This window comes from Bos indicus x Bos taurus, chromosome 9 (assembly GCF_003369695.1).
Source record: "Bos indicus x Bos taurus breed Angus x Brahman F1 hybrid chromosome 9, Bos_hybrid_MaternalHap_v2.0, whole genome shotgun sequence".
Classification (NCBI taxonomy): domain Eukaryota; kingdom Metazoa; phylum Chordata; class Mammalia; order Artiodactyla; family Bovidae; genus Bos; species Bos indicus x Bos taurus.
Window position 1 is genome coordinate 41,957,559 of NC_040084.1, and position 20,624 is coordinate 41,978,182.

Genomic DNA, 20,624 nt, shown 5'->3' on the forward strand with positions numbered 1-20,624 from the left:
GTGTTTACCTCTATCTCTGGGATGTACCTCCCACACAGAGGCACACCCAAATCACAGATGCTTTGTGTGTCAAACACCAACTTCAAGTCCCATGTTTACTGTTGCTTCCTTCTGGAATTCTTTCCCTACTCCCCTCGAGACTGGGGTATGTGGCTGTCATCACAGTCTACTGGCATGTGCCTATGACCAGACTGAAATATCCTGTAAGTAAAAACTGTATCTTGTTCACCACCTTCCCTCTTCTCCGCCCGCAAGCACCTAACACAGCACTTGGTTTACAGCACTTGCTCAGCAACTATTTGTCACATGAATGGCTAGAAGGATTCAAGAGTTCTAAGGGGGACATATCTGTTCAGCTAAGGAGACCACATAATGCCACTGGTTCTGGAAATGACCCTCTCCCTGCCCCACCAACAAATCAATATATATGGAATTCTTGAGATTCTCTAGATTCTTGCTATCTGCTATGGTCTGGAGACCAGCAACAGTGGCATTTTCTGTAACTTGCCAGAAATGCAAAATCTCAGGCCTCATCCTAGAACTCCTGTATCAGAATCTGTAGTTCTACCCAATCCCCAGCTGAGCTGTTCCTCAATATTAATGATTGAGGAACACTGCTCTGAGTATTGGTGGCTCTTTACTCAGAAAGTTCATAATCCATTTTCTTGAGAGAATGAATACAAATACCTGGTTACCACTGTTTCTGCAGCTGAGGACTTGCGTATTTTCACCCCAATTCAGGTTTACACTAACCTTGCCTGACCTTACATGGTTGATATCAGTCACACTATATGAAATTATAGGCTTTCAATTTCAAAAGGAATCCTGTGCCTTTTTATTTTTTTCAGAAGTCAACCACTTGACCAGGGACAGAAATCGCTCATTGTCCTGGCTGCTTTTGACTCTTCCAGACATTGGATCCAAAGTCATCTATAAGAGGAGAGTCCCTCCTCACCCAGTAATGGGTCTTATATTCCTGACGTCTGAGCAGTCCTCAACCATTGGTTGGTGTACTCAGCATTCGGCTGGGAGCAACCATGGGACATGTGGACTCACAGCAAATGCAGTAATGACATTTCAGTACACAGCAGCTGAGGCCATAGGTTAATTATGTTCCTGAGGCTAGAGATCTGAGAGGCACATTCTTATGGCTACCACAAAGGGTAAAGACAAGGTATAGGGAAAGTGGCTTAATTGGTGGAGAAGAACTTGAAAACAGCAAGAGAGGGGGGTTCTGATGTTGATACAACCATCTGGGTACTGCCTGGTTTACCAATACAGAAGAGACACTAAATCACACACACACACACAAGTAATAAAATAGAGAATTATGTGTGTGTTGGACAAAACTTTGTCTCAGGGTGGCAAGTAATATTGCTCAAAGGGAATGCCCAAAACACAACAGATCAACAGGTGCTCACTAACCTGCCTTCTGTGAGTCACATTTACTAGGCTTATTTTGCTGAGTGGCTCGCTCTAGGTCTTGCCACTTCTTTTTTTTTGGTCACGTGGCACACATAGGGGATCTTAGTTCCCCAACTGTGGATCAAACCATGCCTCTTGCAGTGGAAGTGCAGAGTCTTAACCACTGAGCTGTCAGGAAAGTTACTTGCCTCTCCTTTAAATGAAATCATGAACAAATATACCAAAAAGATCAGTGTGAAGATATGTTCAACTAAATTATTAGCCTCCCCAAGACCCTAAACTCTTAGTCCAGGGAGCAAACCTGCACTAACCCCTCCCTGATCGTGGAAGTAGAAAACTTAACTTTTAAGAGAAGGATAGAGACTATCTGATATGTGCCTAGAAGGGCTTAACATCATCTCCAAAGCTTCTGATTCTCCAATCCCAGCTGGGTGTGCAACAATTCAATTCTGACACTACCTAGAGTTAACACAAACCCTGCAGGTTAAAGATTTAGACCCACAAGACTGCAGACACCAGCCTTAAATGGGGTACCTAAACTACTCGCTTCTGCTTCCTGCCTGAAAAGTGAAAGTGTTAGTCACTCAGTCATGTCTGATTCTTTGCAAATCCATGGAATACAGCCCACTAGGCTCCTCTGTCTGTGGAATTTTCTAGGCAAGAATACTGAAGTGGATTGCTATTTCCTTCTCCAGGGGATCTTCCCGACCCAGGGACTGAACCTGGGTCTCCCGCAATGTGGGCAGATTCCTTGCCATTTGAGCCACCAGGTGCCTAATTGGTTACGAATTTGAGGACTCTCAAGACCCTCTTCTCCCTAAGTTTTGATAATTTGACTCACAGAACTCAGAAAAGGAAAAAAATACTTTATGTTTAAGCTTATTTTACAGCTCAGGAGTAGCCAAATGGAAGAGGTGCACAGGGCAAAGTATGGGGGACAGGGCGCAAGGCTCTTCCGTGCCCTCTCCTGTCTGCCACATTCCCAGGAGTCAGGGGGTGGGGCTGAAAGTTTTAATGGGCTTTGCTTTATTGTGCTTTTCGGATACTGCACTTTTTACAATGGAAGGTTTGCGGCAACTCATTGTGGAGCAGGTCTATCAGTGCTATCTTTCCCACAGCATTATTTTTTAATTAAGGTTTGTACATTGTTTTTGAAGACATATTGTTGTAAACAGACTACAGTGTAGTGTAAACATATTTGTATGCATTGGGAAACCTAAAAATTTGTGGACTTGCTTCTAGAGTAGATAATAACCAAATGGACATAAAACAGAGTAACACAAAGAGAAACTTAATTTTGTATGTACCAGAGTCCCATAGAAGCAAGCGACTAGAGAAAGTTGGGCAGTTAAAGCTTATGAGCCATCCTGAGCTAGGGAGTAGGATAGGGGTCTGGGGCTTCCAAAAAGGGAAGGGCAGTAATTCAGAGGGCAGTAAGAGATGCAGATGTCTGGCAATTAGGATGTTTGCCTTGCCTCAGCAGGTCATTCAGACAAAATCTATCTTTGGTAATAGCTCTCTCTGGGCCAAGCCCCATCTACTTTCTTTTAGATAGTGAGGAAAGAGGTACAAGTTTTTCTGAAGTCAGTTGCATCTTGATTATCCTCCATTCAAGATAATCCACATGCCAAAGTGGCATATTTGGGGGTCACACATTCTGCTCCCTTTCAGGGACCAGTTGAATAAATTATGGAACATCATGTAATGAAATACTTTACTGCTATAGTAAGTGTGGATTTCGCTCCAAGATATATTGTTAAGAAGGTACAAAAGTGTGTGTATTCTATGATGCCATTTCTGTTAGATAATACATATGTATATAAACACACACATTTTACATGCTAGACTATTTCTGGAAGGACACAAAGATACGTAGCAAGAAACTGAGAACTGTGGCTGTCAATAGAAAGGGGAAGTAGATGGCTGCAGATAGGGACTGGAGGCAGGTGTTTCACTGGATACTCTTAAATGCACTTCGACTTTTGAATCATGTAAATGTTTTACTTAAAATGAACAAACAAATCATAGTGTTTATAAATTCCCTCAATACTAAATCTGAAAATGCCCACATTCTCAAAAGCTGGCAGTGGTCTGGGCATGCCTTACACTCTCAGAAGTTCTGAGGGTGACTCATGTTGTAAGTAGCCTTCAGTGGGGAGGAAGGAAGCACTGAGCTTTGTGGCTTTTACTTTTCTGTGTGCTGCATGAAGTGAGGTTACATGCTGAGAGTTTTAGGAAGAGGGTTGCAAAACATTTTATCTGAGAAGCAAATAAAGTAAGGGACTGCTGAGGCATGTTGAAAGGTCAGCTGAGATTAGAAACCATAAATGTGCCAGTCAGCTTAGGATTTTCTTCAGAATTCTCAGCAGGCTGGGAGCAGATGTTTGGAGGTGGGTCAGGGTGTGAACTAGAAAAATGACATAAGAGTGGCCAGGATGGCCCTTGAGAAGTTTCCAGGACTTTATTAGGTTTGCCACAAATTCAGAGTCTGATACTCTGGAGGTCCAGCTACTCAGTTTTATAATTTTCCTCAGAGGCGATTAGGCTTGGGGTAGTGATGCAAGTCAAGCTCACAAGATGCTGGTTGATAAGACAGAACCTTAATTTACAAGTTTAAAATGAAAATATAAACTAGCTGCACCCACAAGGCAGAATTTCCTTTTGCCTGCAAGAAAGTCCTCATGATAAATAATCCTAAAATGTATATGGAACCACAAAAGACCCAGAATTACCAAAGCAATGCTGAAAAAAAGGACAAAGCTGGAGGGATAACCCTCTCAAGACTTCAAACGATATCTCAAAGCTATTATAAAACAGAGTAGTATTGGCACAAAAACAGACAAAAGGATGAGCGGAACATAATAGAGTCCAGAAATAAGCCCAAACACATCTGGTCAATTAATCTTTGACAAGAAAGGCAAAAATATACAATGGAGAAAAGACAGTCTCTTCAGCAAGTGGTGTTGGGAAAGTTGGACAGTCCCATGTACATCAGTGACGTTAGAACATGCCCTCACACCATACACAAAAATAAACTCAAAATGACTTAAAGACTTAAATATAAGATGTAACACCAAAAAGCTTCTAGAAGAGAACACAGGCAAAATATTCTCTGATGTAAATTGTAGCAATACTTTCTAAGATCAATCTCCCAAGGCAAAAGAAATAAAAGTAAAAATAAACAAATCGGACCTAATCAAATTTACAAGCTTTTGCACAGCAACAGAAACCATTAATAAAAAAAAAGACAAACCTATGGAATAGGAGAAAATATATGCAAACAATGCAATAGATAAGTGCTTAATTTCCAATATATACAAAAAGCTCATGCAACTCAATATCAAAAGGAAACAACCCAATCAAAAACTCGGCAGAAGACTTAAATAGACATTTCTCAAAAGAAGACATACAGATGGCCAATGAACACATGAGAAGATGTTCATCATTGCTGAGTCTTAAAGAAATGCAAGTCAAAACTACAATGAAGTATCACCTCACACAGTCAGAATGGCTATTATCAAAAAGTCTACAAATAATAAATTCTGGAAAGGGTGTGGAGAAAAGGGAAATTTTCTATACTATTAGTGGGAATATAAATTGGGACAGCCTTTATAGAAAATAGGACAGACGTTCCTTAAAAAATTAAAAACAGAGCTACCATATGATCTAGTAATCCCACTCCTGGGTATTTATCAGGAAAAGCTGAAAACTCTAACTTTAAAAGATACATGCAGTCCAGTGTTCATAGCAGCATTGTTTACAACAGTCAAGATATGGAAGCAATCTAAGTGTCCAACAAGAGATGAATGGATAAAGAAGATGTGGTTTGTATATAAAATGGAATATTACTCAACCATAAAAGCATGAAATATTGTCATTTGCATCAATATGGGTGGACCTAGAGATTATCATATATGTAAGTCAGAGAAAGACAAATACCACATGATATCACTTATATGTGGAATCTAAAAAAAATGATACAAGTGAACTTACAAAACAGAAACACAGACACAGAAAAAAAAAGGGAAAGGATGGGGGAGAGGGATAAATTAACAAATACACACTACTATATATAAAATAGATAAACAACAAGGATTTACTATGTAGCACAGGGAACTATATTTAATATCTTGTAATAATCTAAATGGAAGATAATCTGAAAAAGAATATATATAAACACACATATATACATATACATAATATATAATGCAATTACTTTGCTGAACACCTGAAACTAACACATTATAAATCAACTATATTTCAATTCAAAAAAATTTAAAAAAAGAAAATCCTCACAAAAATGAAATTACGATCAGTTGACTGTTCAGTGATCTCTGAATAAACAGGAATGGATGATCTTAGTGATCGGATCTACCTAGCTATGATAAGCTAATACACTACTCAAGGAACACACAGTAATACAGGCAAATTGACATAATTTGTCTAAAATGGACTATTCAGGTCAGTTCAGTCGCTCAGTCGTGTCCGACTCTTTGTGATCCGATGAATTGCAGCACGCCAGGCCTCCCTGTCCATCACCAACTCCCGGAGTTCACTCAAACTCATGTCCATCAAATCAGTGATGCCATCCAGCCATCTCATCCTCTGTTGTCCCCTTCTCTTCCTGCCCCCAATCCCTCCCAGCATCAGAGTCTTTTCCAATGAGTCAGCTCTTCGCATCAGGTGGCCAAAGAATTGGAGTTTCAACTTTAGCATCATTCCTTCCAAAGAACACCCAGGACTGATCTCCTTTAGAATGGACTGGTTGGATCTCCTTGCAGTCCAAGGGACTCTCAAGAGCCTTCTCCAATGGACCATTAGGAAAACATAAAATTGGTTATAGTTTTCTATAATCTAGCCCATGCTTAGATTATGTTTGTGTCTTCTCATCCCTACTCCTCGCTTCAATTACCACCCTTTCTTGAGTTAACAGTGTTAACAGTCTGGTGTATATCCTTTCATACGTAGACTGACAGGCTTTTATTTGTTTACCCAAATTAGATCATACTGCACATATTATTCTTTGATCCTCTTTCCAAAATATCATGGATATTCCTCTTCTAATTCATTTTAAAATTTTTATTTATTTGGCTGTGCTGGGTCTTAGTTGCAGCGTCCCTGACCACGGATCAAGCCCAATGCCCCTGCATTGAGAGTGTGAAGTCTCAGCCACTGGACCACCAGGGAAGTCCCTCCTCTTCTAACTCTAATAACTAAAAATAGGTATACTCTAACATCTTAAATAAAAGTTAAACTATTTCATCTACTCTATTATTTAACTTATATATTACATGTAAATTACATAAAAATATTATATACTTTCCCATAGTTTGAATATACTATAATCCAAGCATTTCTAATTCAGGCTGTTTTCAGTTTTTACCACCACAAATAAAGCTGCCATAAACATTCTTGTGGTTACATTCTTAAGTACTATAGTCTCTTGCAGCAAAAGTTGGATTTGGGGATCAAAGTTTCCTAAATACTTTTTTCCAAATATCTTTAATTTTGATAAATATGAGCAAATTGTCTCTTTCCCTTTAGTCTCCATAACACTGTTTCTGATCTTGTGGTTTTTTTTTTAGTTATTTATTTGGCTGCACTAGATCTAGTTGTGGCCTGCCTGATCCTTAGTTTCAGCTTATGAAGTCTTAGTTGCAGCATGCAGGATCTAGTTCCCCTTCCAGGGTTCCAACCAGGGCCCTCTGTGTTGGGAGTGCAGAGTCTTAACCACTGGACCACCAGGGAAATCCTTGTTTCCCTGTTATTTCCCTGTTACTTGTTATTTTTGCCAATATGCTAGACAGAAAACAGTATTTCATATTTGCTTAGATGAGGATTTGATTCCTGGGTCGGAAAGATCCCCTGGAGGAGGGCATGGCAACCCACTCCAGTATTCTTGCCTGGAGAATCCCATTGTCAGGGGAGCCTGATGGGCTACAGTTCAAGAGGTCCCAAACAGTCAGCCATTACTGAAGCAACTTAGCACGTACGCACATTTATTTGATTAATGAGATTGAGCATATTGTTCTCATTTATTGTCCATTTTAATTTCTTTTCCTAAGAGAGAGCAAAAAATAGTGGTTACATATGTAAATACTGGAGTTAGTTTTGCCATTCTGTACTCAAGTTATTTTGCCTTTGTGCCTCAGTTTTCCCATTTTTAAAATGCAGACAATAATAGTACCCACTTTTAGAGTTATTATGCAGATTTGATAAATTCATTATCTGAAAAAGTATAAAATAGGACCTATCCACATTCTTTGCCCATTTTTCTATGGGATTCTTTTTCTTATCAATTTATGGGGAGTTCTTTTCACATTAGGAATATTAGCCTTTTACTATCTTACTTGTTACAAACATATTTCCTTCAATTCTTTTATTATAATGTCTTTTAAAAAGTAATTTTTACAAAAAATTTATGCACTTAAATGGCTACTTTTTCTTTATAGTTTGTTTCCCATATTGCTTAGGAAGCACTTTTTTACTCAAGGTTGTACAATTTTTCTCCTAAAATTTCTCTAAACACACACACACATATTAATATTTGAATTGTATCTTGGAATTCCCCGGTGGTCTAATGTTTAGGACTCCATGCTCTCATTGCTGAGGGCCTGGGTTCAATCCCTGGTTGGGGAACTAAGATCCCACAAGCCATGTGGTGTGGCCAAAATAAAAAAAACCCACCATCAACAATAAATAAGTTCTATCTGGAATTTTTTCATATATGGTATAACACAGGGGTGGGCTTCCCAGGTGGCTCAGTGGTAAAGAATCTGCCTGAAAATGCAGACGATGCAAGAGACCTGGGTTCAATTCCTGAGTCGGGAAGATCCTCTGAAGAAGGGAATGGTAACCCACTACAGTATTCTTGATTGGAAAATCCCACAGACAGAGGAACCTGGCAGGCTACAGTCCACGGGTCACAAAGAGTCAGACACACATAATGCAGAGGATTATGCCAGAAATACTTCCCCAATGATTTGAAACACTCCCTCTGTACTACACTCTATCTTATACACAGCCAAAACCATACTCTTGTGGCTTTTTTTTTTTTTTTTTTGGTCTGTGCTGAGAAGCTTGTGAGGTCTTAGTTCCCAGACCAGGGATCCAACTGGGGCCTTGCAGTGAAAGTGAGGAGTCTAACCACTGGACAGCCAGGGAATTCCCTATGCTTTTGCTTACAGTTAGTCTTATAGTTAAGTTTTAACATTTGGTAAAGCAAATCACATTTTTCTTTTCATGTTCATGGTCTTCTTGGTTAATCTCCAACATATGAACTTAAAAAAGAAAATTCTTGTCCACTACTACCCTATGCACCCAAGGCAAAGTAAAACCAACTGCAGTGGGATTCTGATTCTATTTGCATTATTAATAGTAAATTAGGTGATTTGTTTTATATTAAGTCCTCCTATCCAAGAACATGGAGTCTTTTTTATTTAGGTTTTGGCTTATATCTTTTATTAAAATTTCATAATTTTGTTTCCTGTAGCTCTTGTGCCTTCCATTCTTGTTTTCTTTTTTACTTTGGTCTCTGTTATGAATATGATATTTTTCCCATCTCCAGTCTAACTAGACATTGCTTAGAGGAAAACTATAAATTAAATTTGATACCTTCATTCAGTCACTAAATTTTCTTGCTAATTCTACTAGCTTACTCTTCATAGGTTTTTCTAGGAATGCAATCGTATCGCCTTGAAAAATAAAGATGATTTTTTTCCAGATGTTTATCCTGGGAAGCTCTTTAGCTGTGTGACTGTGCTGCTATTTTCTGTAGATGCTACTTCACTGCAGGCAATTGCTGCTGCCCAAAGCTACTCTGCCATGGCCTCCAATGAGACAGAAGCTTTCTAAGCAAATATCCCATAATTGCTTTGTTCAAGTGTCATGGATGACAACACAATAGAGTGGTTCTTGGTCTCTCAGGTCTCACATAGTTCAATTCAAAGAATCATTAAATACATTCTTGAGCTCACTGCTGTAATCATACCTGTCAAGTTTCCCTTTGGTCTCTTGCAACAGAGTAAGTATGCCCTTATTCTGGGAGTCCTGTCTGGGCATACTTACTCTGATATTACTCTCTCTTGGAGAGATACACTCAAAGAACTTCTCTGACCAACTTAATGAGCTTGTTGGGTCACTTTCATTCACATTACCCAGTATTATCTTCTTTATAACATTAATCATATTGGTAGATGTATTACTTATTGGTTTATTATTTGTCTACCCAAGATAGACAATATATTAATACAAAACAATTAACCTGATGAGATCAGGGAATTTTAATGTCTTCCTCACCCTTTTACCTCTAATATCTAGAGTTGAAAACACCTAGCAGGTCTTCAGTAAATCCTTGCTTAATGAATGAATGTTGAGTTTTCCTGAAAGGGATTGACATCATGCTTAAGTAATTTTTTACACCAACTTTTCTGAGCATTGCTAAAGATGCAGGTAATTTTTTAGTTTAAGGGACAAATCAGATTATTTAAAGTGAATAAGTTTTCTGAAACTCAACATATAAAGAAATGCAAAAAGGGTTATGAGACCGTAACAAGAGAGACAACTCCCCAGGCAGGGATAGACATCTGTCCTTTTACCTCAATGCTCAAAGTTTGCATTTGTCGGAGATTAACTATGATCTACTTAATTGTTTTGTCGTTTTTTCGTTTCTGATAAAGGTTATCTGAATTCCATTTCAAATGCTGCAGCAATATTTTTACCACTTTTTTTTTTTAATTTACTGTAACTGTGTGGTAAGTGAAGGGGAAAAGCTGCAGATCACTCGACCATCAGAAATTCAAGGCAAGTTTCAGCCCATATATTATCTTGTTTTAGAGGACTGATCAGTCTCCCCAAACGGCTTGACCTTACGGTATGATCTTATGAAGTAGTTTTTAGACCACTCTACCACAATTTACCAAGCCAGACGCATGTACGGTAAAACTATCAAATTGATGTCAAAAATCACTTGAGGCATTAATTCAAAGTTATCTATCTGGAAAGGCATTTTCAGTGGTTCACAGCGAGACGGTGGATAGGTTGGCATTGAATTAGCGTAGGCAATTTTGCTCGGACTGTGGGCAAACCTCCCCTAGCTCGCCATTTAACTTTTGTCCCCGCGTCTTCCAAGGCCGCGAAGATCTCGTATAGTGCTCTTTCCACTGCTCCAGGCCGAGGCCGACACTGAAACTGAGCCCAAAGCAGCTCTGCCTCGGCCCGGCGGGGGCGCGCTCGCCCGGTGCATTGTGGGCTCTGTAGTCCGGCCGGAACCTGTCCGCACCTACAAGTTCCAAGCCTGCTGTTCCCCTCCTCTGCCTAGACCCAGTCCCCTTCCGCGGCTTCCGCTGGGTCTCCCGGGTCTCGGGCGCGAAGTTCCGACAGGTCAGCTGTTTCCCTCCAGGGCACAGGAGGCGGAAGCCGGAGGGACGCGGGGAGGAGCTACGCGCGTGGGGGTGAACGCCCGCTCTACGTGCTCGTTCGCCTTGCGACCGCTGCGCGCGAGCCCGGTGTCTCCGCGGCGGGCAGCAGCAGCAGCAGCGGCGGCGGAGGTGTCGGTAGAACGCGGAGGGGGCGGAGGGAGTCCGCGGCGGCGGCGGCGGCGGCGGCTGCAGCAGCGAAATGGCGGAGACCGTGGCGGACACCCGGCGGCTGATCACCAAGCCGCAGAACCTGAATGACGCCTACGGGCCTCCCAGCAACTTCCTCGAGATAGATGTGAGCAACCCGCAGACAGTGGGGGTCGGCCGGGGCCGCTTCACCACCTACGAGATCAGGGTCAAGGTGAGGCCGTCTTTTCCCACTACGGAGAGACTCCTGTGGTCCTGGCTGTCCGCCGCGGACCCTGGAGCGCAGACCTTCAAACGGCCACGGCCGCCCAGGCGGGGCCCCCTGCTGACATGGTGGGGCAGACTTTTCCACGGGCGGGGTCCGGGCCAGGGCCAGTCTTCGTGTAGGGCTTTCGTGCAGGGCTTGGATGGGAGCTTGTAGGGTGAGCTGAGGCCAGCTCTGGCACTTGAAGAAGGTACTCGGAGAAGAGGGCGTGGGTTGAGCGCCGCTGGCCCCTCAAGCAGCTGATCTGGGAATGACATTTGAGTTGGAAAGGGGTAGATCTTTCGAGAACACAGCCCTTCATCGGGAATGGAGCTATCTGTGACTGAGAAAGAGGGTTTGCGCAAAGTTGAAGCCAATCCGGTTTTCTTTTCCTGGAGACTATTCCCCCCCCCACCCCCACCCCCGAGTTGGCCGAGCCAAGCTGATTCCTCTCAGGCCCTTCCGTGCTACCAAACTCACCTAGATTGCACGCTTTTCTGAACAGAACCTTAAGAAAGTTTACAAAAGCCTGTCAAATTTGGTAGGGCTGAGCCAGGTGAGAAAACGGTGATGGAAAATGATTGACCTTAGTATTTTGGGCCACAATTGTGCTAAAGGCTGAGGAGTGGGAAGTGTTGCCTGCCTCACAATCAAGACTACCACTGCTTTAAGAAAAGCCTGTTCATTTAGGGATCTTGCTCTCCTAATTTCGAAATTTGCACTTCACTGAATGAAAGAATCAGCTGAAGTAGAACCACATTTATAATTTCATAACCAGTATTTGTTGGCAGTAAGTAATTCAGATGATTTGAAAGATACTAATTGAGTATAGTGCTTTCACTCTCACACACTACTTTAAAATTAAAGAATTTCCTCATGTATGGAAGTATCTTTAAAAATTAGTTACAGTGAAACGAATCCAGCTGCTAATGACAGTAACAAATTACTAAAAATTAAGCCTAAGAATTTGGTTTATGAGTAATCAAATTTTATGTAACAAATTACTATTAACATTTAAGTGGAATAATGTCTGATTAACGTTCTCATTTTTTGTGTGGTAAGATATAACAGAATATACCATCTTAACCATTTTTAACTGTACAGTTTAGTAATGTTCAGTTTATTCACTGTTGTGAAACTTAGACACTTAAAAATAATTTACTTATGTGTTGCTATAAAAAATGTAATAATCATCCAACTTAAAATAGAAACTAACCTGTTAAATGTTACAAGTCACCCTTGTCTCTCTAAGGATGTGTAAAATATGAGTCACAAGCAGTCTTGTTACAGCGAAACTGCAGAATCTGAATTCCAGTGTACCTAAGGAAGCACATTGTCACCTAAGCCTAGTGGAAAAAAATGAGGCATTTTTTCCCCCTTAACTTTTGGAATGGTTTTGGGTTGCCTTTAATATATCTCAGGTTGTAACTGAAAAGAACTTCTTTTACTCTCATTCATCAGCATATTTTCCTTTATTTCTTGTGCTACAGCAGAGCTTGGTATTCCTGTTTCTAAACTTCCAGAGCTAGTACTTCCTGTCACACAACTGAAGTGGAATCTCCTGCCTACATTTCCTCATTTAATAACTGTGTTTGTCATGCTGAGTTCTTACATAGTAAATGGACTTTAAGTATAATAACAGTTTTAAAAAAAAATTCATCTGATTTTTATTACCAAATAGCGTATGTGACACTTTAAATTGTGCTATGGTATTGTCATTTGTATTTTGAAGAAAGCAATCCTTTTTAAGAGTGATTAATAAGTTAAGGAATTAACAGAGTATACACACCTACACTGGTTTGTTAGATTATGTACACCAGATTGTTGTGTGTTAGTAACTGTTAAGTCATAAGTGCTTGTGCCTTCTAAGAAAATATAATTGAGTTTCTAGTCCTTATGAAATGTCATTGGGGATTCTCTTAATAATGTAATGTGTTAACTTAAAATGCAGGACACCGTATAGTAAGATATTAGAACTTATTTTAGCAGCATGTGATTTTTGAGAGTAATTAAGGTACAGCTGCCAGTGAGATGAATAGGTAAGTCATTTTGTCATTTATTACTACTTTTCTAAACTGTTCCTTCTCTCCCTAGCCCCTGCTGCTTGCCTTCTGCTGTTGAATTTGACACGTGTCAGACCATTTTATGTTCCAAAGTTTGGGCCCTTAAACTATCCTATGGTTACACTCTAATTTTAGTCTTAAGAAAAATGTTCCATTTTATAGAATCTGATTGAAATTACCCTAATTCACAGAGTAATTTTATCTGGATGATGGCACTTTAGAATGCAAGTTTCCCAATCTCCATTTATCTTTTGGTTTGAGGATAGTGTTTAAGACTATTAGGATCTCTTGATTATCTCTGTGCTTTTAAAAATAATTGATACAGTATTAATGTTTTTTAAAATCATTCTAATGGTAGGCATAGCAGAGAGCACCATAAATGATTAAAGGATTTGGAAAGCTCAGGTTCTAGAATTATTTTGGCATATTAAAGAGAAAACTGAAGGGGAAATTCAGTCACTGTTTATGAAGTTTGTGCTATAATGTGGCTTTAATTTTCTGAAGATTCTAAGTTAATTAAGGTGTATTGTACCTGGAGAAAACTGCTTTGAACCAGAGTTAATTTAAGGATTTTTCTTGAGCTCTGAGTTCAAAGAATAACTGAGTAAGGTACAAAATCTAAGGTCCACTTCCCTTCTGTAAAATAGGTGTGCTAATAATAGTACAGTTGGTTCTTTGTATTTGAGGATGCCGGTTCTGCATATGAGTATTCAACCAACCACAGACCTAAAGTAGTAGGAAAAAAATCCAGAAAGTCCCAAGAAGCAAAACTTGAATTTGCTGCATACCCGCAGCTATATATATATAACATATGCATTGTGTGTTAGGTATTATAAGTAACCTAGAGATAGTTTAAAGTGAAAGAGAGGATGTGCGTAGGTTGTATGCAAATACTAAACCATTTTATATAAGGAACTTGAGCATCTGCAGATTTTAATATGGAGGTGTGTGCGTCCTGGAACCAGATCCCCCATGGATACTGAGAGATGACTGTACCTACCTCAGAGGACAAAATGACATAATACACATAATTCTCTTTAGCACAGTGATTGGTATATAATAGGCACTCAAAAGTTGCTTCTTTCTAAATACAGCTACTTCTAAATTAAAAGTCATTGATCAGCTGACTACATTCTCTACATTAATGTGCAGGGGTGAGTTACTAAAATAATTTGATTTCCTTATCAAGAACTCTATTTGTGTCATTCCATGTGGGAAGCTGTGATGCCATTCAGAATGTAGTAAAATTTCACACTTAAGACCAAAAATATTTAATAGAAGTCTCCATATTTTAAGGTGGGGGCTTCCCACATGGTTCTAGTGGTAAAGAATCTGCCTGCCAGTGTGGGAGACCCAAGAGACTCAGGTTCAATTCCTGGGCCCGGAAGATCCCTTGGAGTAGGAAATGGCACCCACTCCAGTATTCTTCCCTAGAAATTCCATGAGCAGAGGAGTCTGGTGGGCTACAGTCCATGGGATCACAAAGAGTGAGACACAACTGAGCAACTAAGCACCTAAGCACACACAGACATTTTAAGGTAGTATGTTTCCTATGATTGTGCTAGTATTGATATTTTTTTTTTTCAGTTTGAGATCTAATTGACATATAAAATTGTATTTAAGGTGTACAACATAATGACTGCTATATACATAAATGATTACCACAGTAATTTTAATTAACATTATCACCTGACATGCTTCTAAAAGTAGCTTTTTTAAGTTGAGGCATATTGAAACATAAAACTGAATAGTAAAGTTTTCTAATAAACCTTGTACCAGGAAAGATAATGAAAGTAGCATCTTGACAATATTTGCCATTCTAAACTTGTATTGGTAATTCTTCTCTGGATGAGTCCTCTCATTTTAAATTGAGTCATTAGTATTCTCTTCAGAAATAAATTAATTTTTAGACTTGTTTTTAGGGTTTATGTGAATTAATTCTTAAAGGGCTAAAATAGTATTTAAAAGAATCAAAGCATTTTGGAGCCGAAGGACATCTGCAGAATCTAGGTAGCTTTATCAATTGACCATGAAAAGTCTGATATACATCTTTGCTGCCAGCTATGGCTGACCTCCAGGATCTCTATCAGGGAAAGATAGCTTTAAGAGTCTGTTCTTACCTAACCCATCCCTTAATGTGGGGGGAGTGAGGCAGTGGCAGTTAAAAAGTAGCTCTGTTATATTGTGTTAAGGGATCCTGTTTTATATTGTTCATTTTGGCACATAAGGGAACCAAGACACAGAAAGATGTCTCTTACCCAACGTAAATCATTAATATCTAACTCAAGTCAAAGTCAGGGCTCCCCTGATGGCTCAGACAGTAAAGAATTTGCATGCAATGAAGGAGACCTGGATTTGATCCTTGGGTCTGAAAGATCCCCTGGAAAAGAAAATGGCTACTGACTCCAGTATTCTTGCCTGGAGAATCCCATGGACAGAGGAGCCTGGCGGGCTGCAGTCCATGGGGTTGTAAAGAGTCAGACACCACTGAGTGACTAAGCACGAAGCTCGTGTGAGTATCAGAGTCAGGGTTGGATTTGAAGTATTGTGGTCCACATTCTGTATTGCTTCACAGCTTCAGTTCATTTAAACAATATATTAAAACCTTTTTTATCTACAGCCTGGTGTTGGAGAACCCTCAAGTGTCTGAACCTTTAGAAGGAAGTCTCAATGTTAGTGTCCTTGAGACCTAAGAGTTGACTGTTCATTAATCCACAGTAGATAAGATGCACCCCAGAAAAACAAAATAGCTGAAAAGAACTCACTGTTGAATTCTGTGCTATGATGAAATCATCTGAAGAAAAAGTGTGTTGTTGATTGGCTCAAAAGAAAAAGTGTGTTGTTGATTGGAAATGCTTATAAAAGGCAAGCTTCTTCTCGTGTGAAAGGTGAGGGAATTTATCACCTGAGTACCTGTTGTGTTCAAGACAGTTTGCTATATATGTAATTTGATCTTTGAGTAACCAAGCAGAGCAAATAATATCTTTGTTTTGCAAATGTGGAAGCTGAAGTCATTGTTGATCCTCATCTCTTGTTCCTCCCTCATTCTTATTTTAGTTTTGCTGAACTACTTATATCTCCCAAATAAGCTGACTACTATCCAGGCCTTTGCATACACTTCTCCTCTATCTTGCTTTAGCAGCCTTATCTGGCTATCATTACTTGTCCTGCAGAACTCAGCCTTGCTTTTACCTTTTTAGAGATTTTGCTGATCCCTGGAATCCAGACTGGATTTCCTCCTTGTGTGTCCTTGTAGCCCTTTTAGGATTACATTTGTTTGCTTGTATGGGCTTCCCTGATGGCTCAGATGGTAATCCTGCAATGCAGGAGACTCAGGTTCCATCCCTGGGTCTGGAAGATGCCCTGCGGAAGGGAATGGCTACCCACTCCAGTATTTTTGCTTGGAGAATTCCATGGACAAAGGAGCGTGGTGAGCTTCAGCCCATGGGGGTTGCAAAGAATTGGACATGACTGAGTGACTTTCACTTTTTTTCCCTTTAATTCCTGTTTCTTCTGTAACCTTCTAGAGGACAGGGACTGTCATGATCACCCTAACTCAACATCTGACATTGTGCTTGACATGTAGTGGATACTTTAGGAATAAATGGAGTTTAGGAAGGTTGAGTAACTTGTCCAAAATCACAGCTATTAAATGGCAAAACTGGGATTTGAATATAGATTTTCTGATCTTCAGAGGCCATATTTTTTCTTTCACCCTCACTGAACATTCATTATCACCCGGGGAGCTTTTGAAATCCTTTAGATTCTTTTTTAATTGGGTTAGGGTGGGATTTGGGAAGTGGTAATTTAAAAAGCACCCCAGCAAGGGCACCTTACTGTTGTGCAGCAAGGATTATACCTGGTGGCACCAGGCTCTCTGTCTTTTGAGTTATGACAGGCAACAGAGAAGTATGAAAAAAAAAAAAATGGAGCTGCAGTGGTTAGTAGCCTCAATGGGATTTTTAAAAAGGCAAATTCTAGGGTGGTAGGGGGAGGGAAGGGAGAAAAAGAAGCAGATCCTTACATGTAGCAGAGAGGAAAACCAGTGATATTGGCCAAAGATGAAAACTATTTTTAAAGGGGAGACAATTTAGATACTATCAAAGCATGCCAACAACTTAGCTTTGGGGGAAGGAGAAGCATTTACTACATTCAGCCAAGCCTGATCTTTTCACCCCTGTCTTATGCCATCCATGTCTGTATCCCTGTGTAATAATCATGAAAGTAAGCCAGAAATCAGGAAGAGACAAATTTATATACATTTAAGAAATCTTTGTATTTTAGTAGTATTGCCACCCTATACCTTTAAAGTGTAAAATCTACTAGTGCCTAATTTTCAGGTATTTTGGTGATTCCATGAGATTTTTCATCTCACTTTCACAATCATACTTAACAAAAAAAAGGAGTGAAATGTTATTTTTAGATACTTTTATGTTTGTATTATAATATGCTGCTACTTTGCCAACAAAGGTTCGTCTAGTGAAGGCTATGGTTTTTCCCGTGGTCATGTATGGATGTGAGAGTTGGACTGTGAAGAAGGCTGAGCACCGAAGAATTAATGCTTTTGAACTGTGGTGTCGGAGAAGACTCTTCAGAGTCCCTTGGACTGCAAGGAGATCCAACCAGTCCATTCTTCAGGAGATCAGCCCTGGGATTTCTTTGGAAGGAATGATGCTAAAGCTGAAACTCCAGTACTTTGGCCACCTCATGTGAAGAGTTGCCTCATTGGAAAAGACTCTGATGCTGGGAGGGATTGGGGGCAGGAGGAGAAGGGGACGACAGGATGAGATGGCTGGATGGCATCACTAACTCTATGGACGTGAGTCTCTGTGAACTCCGGGAGGCCTGGCGTGCTGCGATTCATGAGGTCGCAAAGAGTCGGACACGACTGAGCGACTGATCTGATCTGATCTGATCTGATGCTGCTTCCATGTAAGCAGAGCGAGCAGTTTTTTGACTATCATATAAGAAAGATGGTATCTGAGAAAATCAATACTGTAATCCTGGTACTGCTGTTTATGGATTGCTTAGTTAAATGATTTAAAGCTTTCAGCCAAATAAGGTGTTCTTTTAAAGAAATATTTAACTTAGAACCTATTAGGACAGCATAGTAAAATATGACATATGGTCAGTTAAGGTATAGTTTGGGCTGTTCTCACAGAGACCTCAAAAACTGAGTTTATTTTTCATGTGAAGAAGTCTTGAGCAGTCCAGGGCTGGCATTGTGACCTGACTGTGAGCTTCCTGGTATCACATCCACATTCTAGGCAAGGTGAAGGCACATTTCTGGCCCATTGCCACATTTGGCTATAAAGGAAGCTGCAGAATTTAATCTAGCTGGGCAGCCATGTGAAGAAAGGAGGAACAGACACTGTTCTCTGCTTCCACACAGTGGTAAAGAAGTAATCGGGTCTGTCTTCTAGGCTGTGGCACTGGCAACATTCTCCTCTTGTCTTTTTTTTCCTTTGTTTGCTGATGACTGAGATTTCAAAGTTTAGAGAAAGTTTATTTGATTTGTAAGAAATAAAATTTGAGCTCCTTTTAGTTTTGACATCCTTGAATGTAAGTTGGGTTTTGTTTGTTTGTTTTGATGTAAATAAATTTGATCCCTTCCAGAGAAAATTTTGGTGAGTAGAAAAAGGAGGCAGGCATGAAGACATGGCATGTTCGATAGAAGTACGTCATGGGGTCGAGTTTGGGTTAGAAGTATGGAAAATACATGATTAACTTTTTTTTTTTTGCCTTCAGTGACTGTTTAAAGCTATGTAGGAGGTTTTACTTGGGACCAGCGTTTTAGTTGATGACAGTGAGTAATGGAGTATATTGTTTGAGCCATCTAAATGAGTGAGGTCAGTGTCTCTTACCAGGGAATCCTAGGAAGACAAGATCACTTTAATAAAATTACTTAGTGCCTAACAATACTGGAATGATCACTTTCTAATTCTTTGCTCTCTAGACTTTTATAAATGATGTAGCATCTCTGTTTCCTTGGCTTTCCTAAAATTATTCCACACCTGCCACCTATAGCTTGTTTACTTTCCGTTTTTCCCCTTCCTGTCCTTACGGGATGAGCTTCTCTGTTCTATAGTAAGTTTGGAAATTCTAATTCATTTAGAGGAACAAAGGAGCCTCAAAGTTCGTTTTCTTATGTCTAGTTCTCAATATCTCCTCTTTGCCATGATATTACGGATCATTTTCATGTGGAAACAAAGATAAAAGTCTTGTTGGCTAGGCATACTTCTGTGTATCACCAGACCTTTGTTTAAATTTACACTCAAAGATTTCCACCATATTATATAACAGAAAACAGTCTTAAAACACTGATCACTATAGAACAGGGATCAGCAGCTATGGGCTTACCTATTTAATGTTTTATTAGAACACAGCATATCTTTTAATATTTTGTTTACATAGTATTTACAACCACTTTTGCACTGAAAGGACAGAGTTGAGTAGTTTCAAATAACTGTCTTGCCATTTGGGAAAAAGTTGGCCAGTCACTGGTCTATATTTTATGTAGCTTTGGAATAGTGGAAAACAAAGCACTTGGAGAATCTTATTTGATTGTAAAGCATGGTCCTATTCTTGGGTACTGAATGAAATAGTAGGCGCCATTTTTTCCTTCTAAAGGTCGAGTTTTTGCAAAGACACAATCTAACCTTGTGAGTCATTACATCTACTATTCATATTAAGGCCAACCACAAAGAGTTTCAGTTTGTAAAACTAGTTTTCTCGCTTGAAGCCTTTTGTAAACTCCTTTGAATATCTAGAGAGAGAGAGTTGGGGCTGATAGAAACTGTTAGGTAGCTAGTTCATGGTGGTTTAGTTTCAGTTGATAAACCAGTGACAAAACTGAAGGTGGTGCCTGACAAAACTAGAGTCTGTTCTAGCCAGGATTGGGGTTTAGATATTTTCTAGCTCAGAATTAGTTGTTTCATACCATATCATCATTTAACGTTTTGTGTTCTTACATGGTAATTGTTTACATGTTATAGCAGTATGCCATTATTAAATGATTAAATTGGTATTAGTTGGACTACTGATGTGGGTAAGTTTAATGTGTGAATTGTAGAAAGGGGTTAAGTTGAAAATTGAGGAACTGTGATATTAGTTCTCAAAATGGAACAATATAGTAAATTGATAGAATTTTTCTCTTAGTTTAAAAGGGCAGATGATGTTGATATACTTAAGCTGAAATAAATTGTAGACATTTTCACTTAGATGTTAGATATGGTTCTTATCTGTAATCTGTGTATTTGCCCAGTTTTATTTTCTTAAGACTCTAATCAGTTTTTTCCTAACTACATTTCTTTTTAGATTCAACTT

General features: G+C 39.5%; 1 protein-coding gene across 1 annotated transcript in view; it reads left to right on the forward strand.

Moving 5' to 3' along the window:
• The first annotated feature begins 10,814 nt into the window (after positions 1 to 10,814).
• Positions 10,815 to 20,624, forward strand: part of SNX3 (sorting nexin 3) — a 47,279-nt gene continuing 37,469 nt past the window's right edge. The window contains exon 1 of the mRNA XM_027551273.1: positions 10,815 to 11,205. Within this exon, the coding sequence (XP_027407074.1) occupies positions 11,044 to 11,205 (162 nt within the window). The 5' untranslated portion in view covers positions 10,815 to 11,043. The remainder of the gene's footprint in view (positions 11,206 to 20,624) is intronic.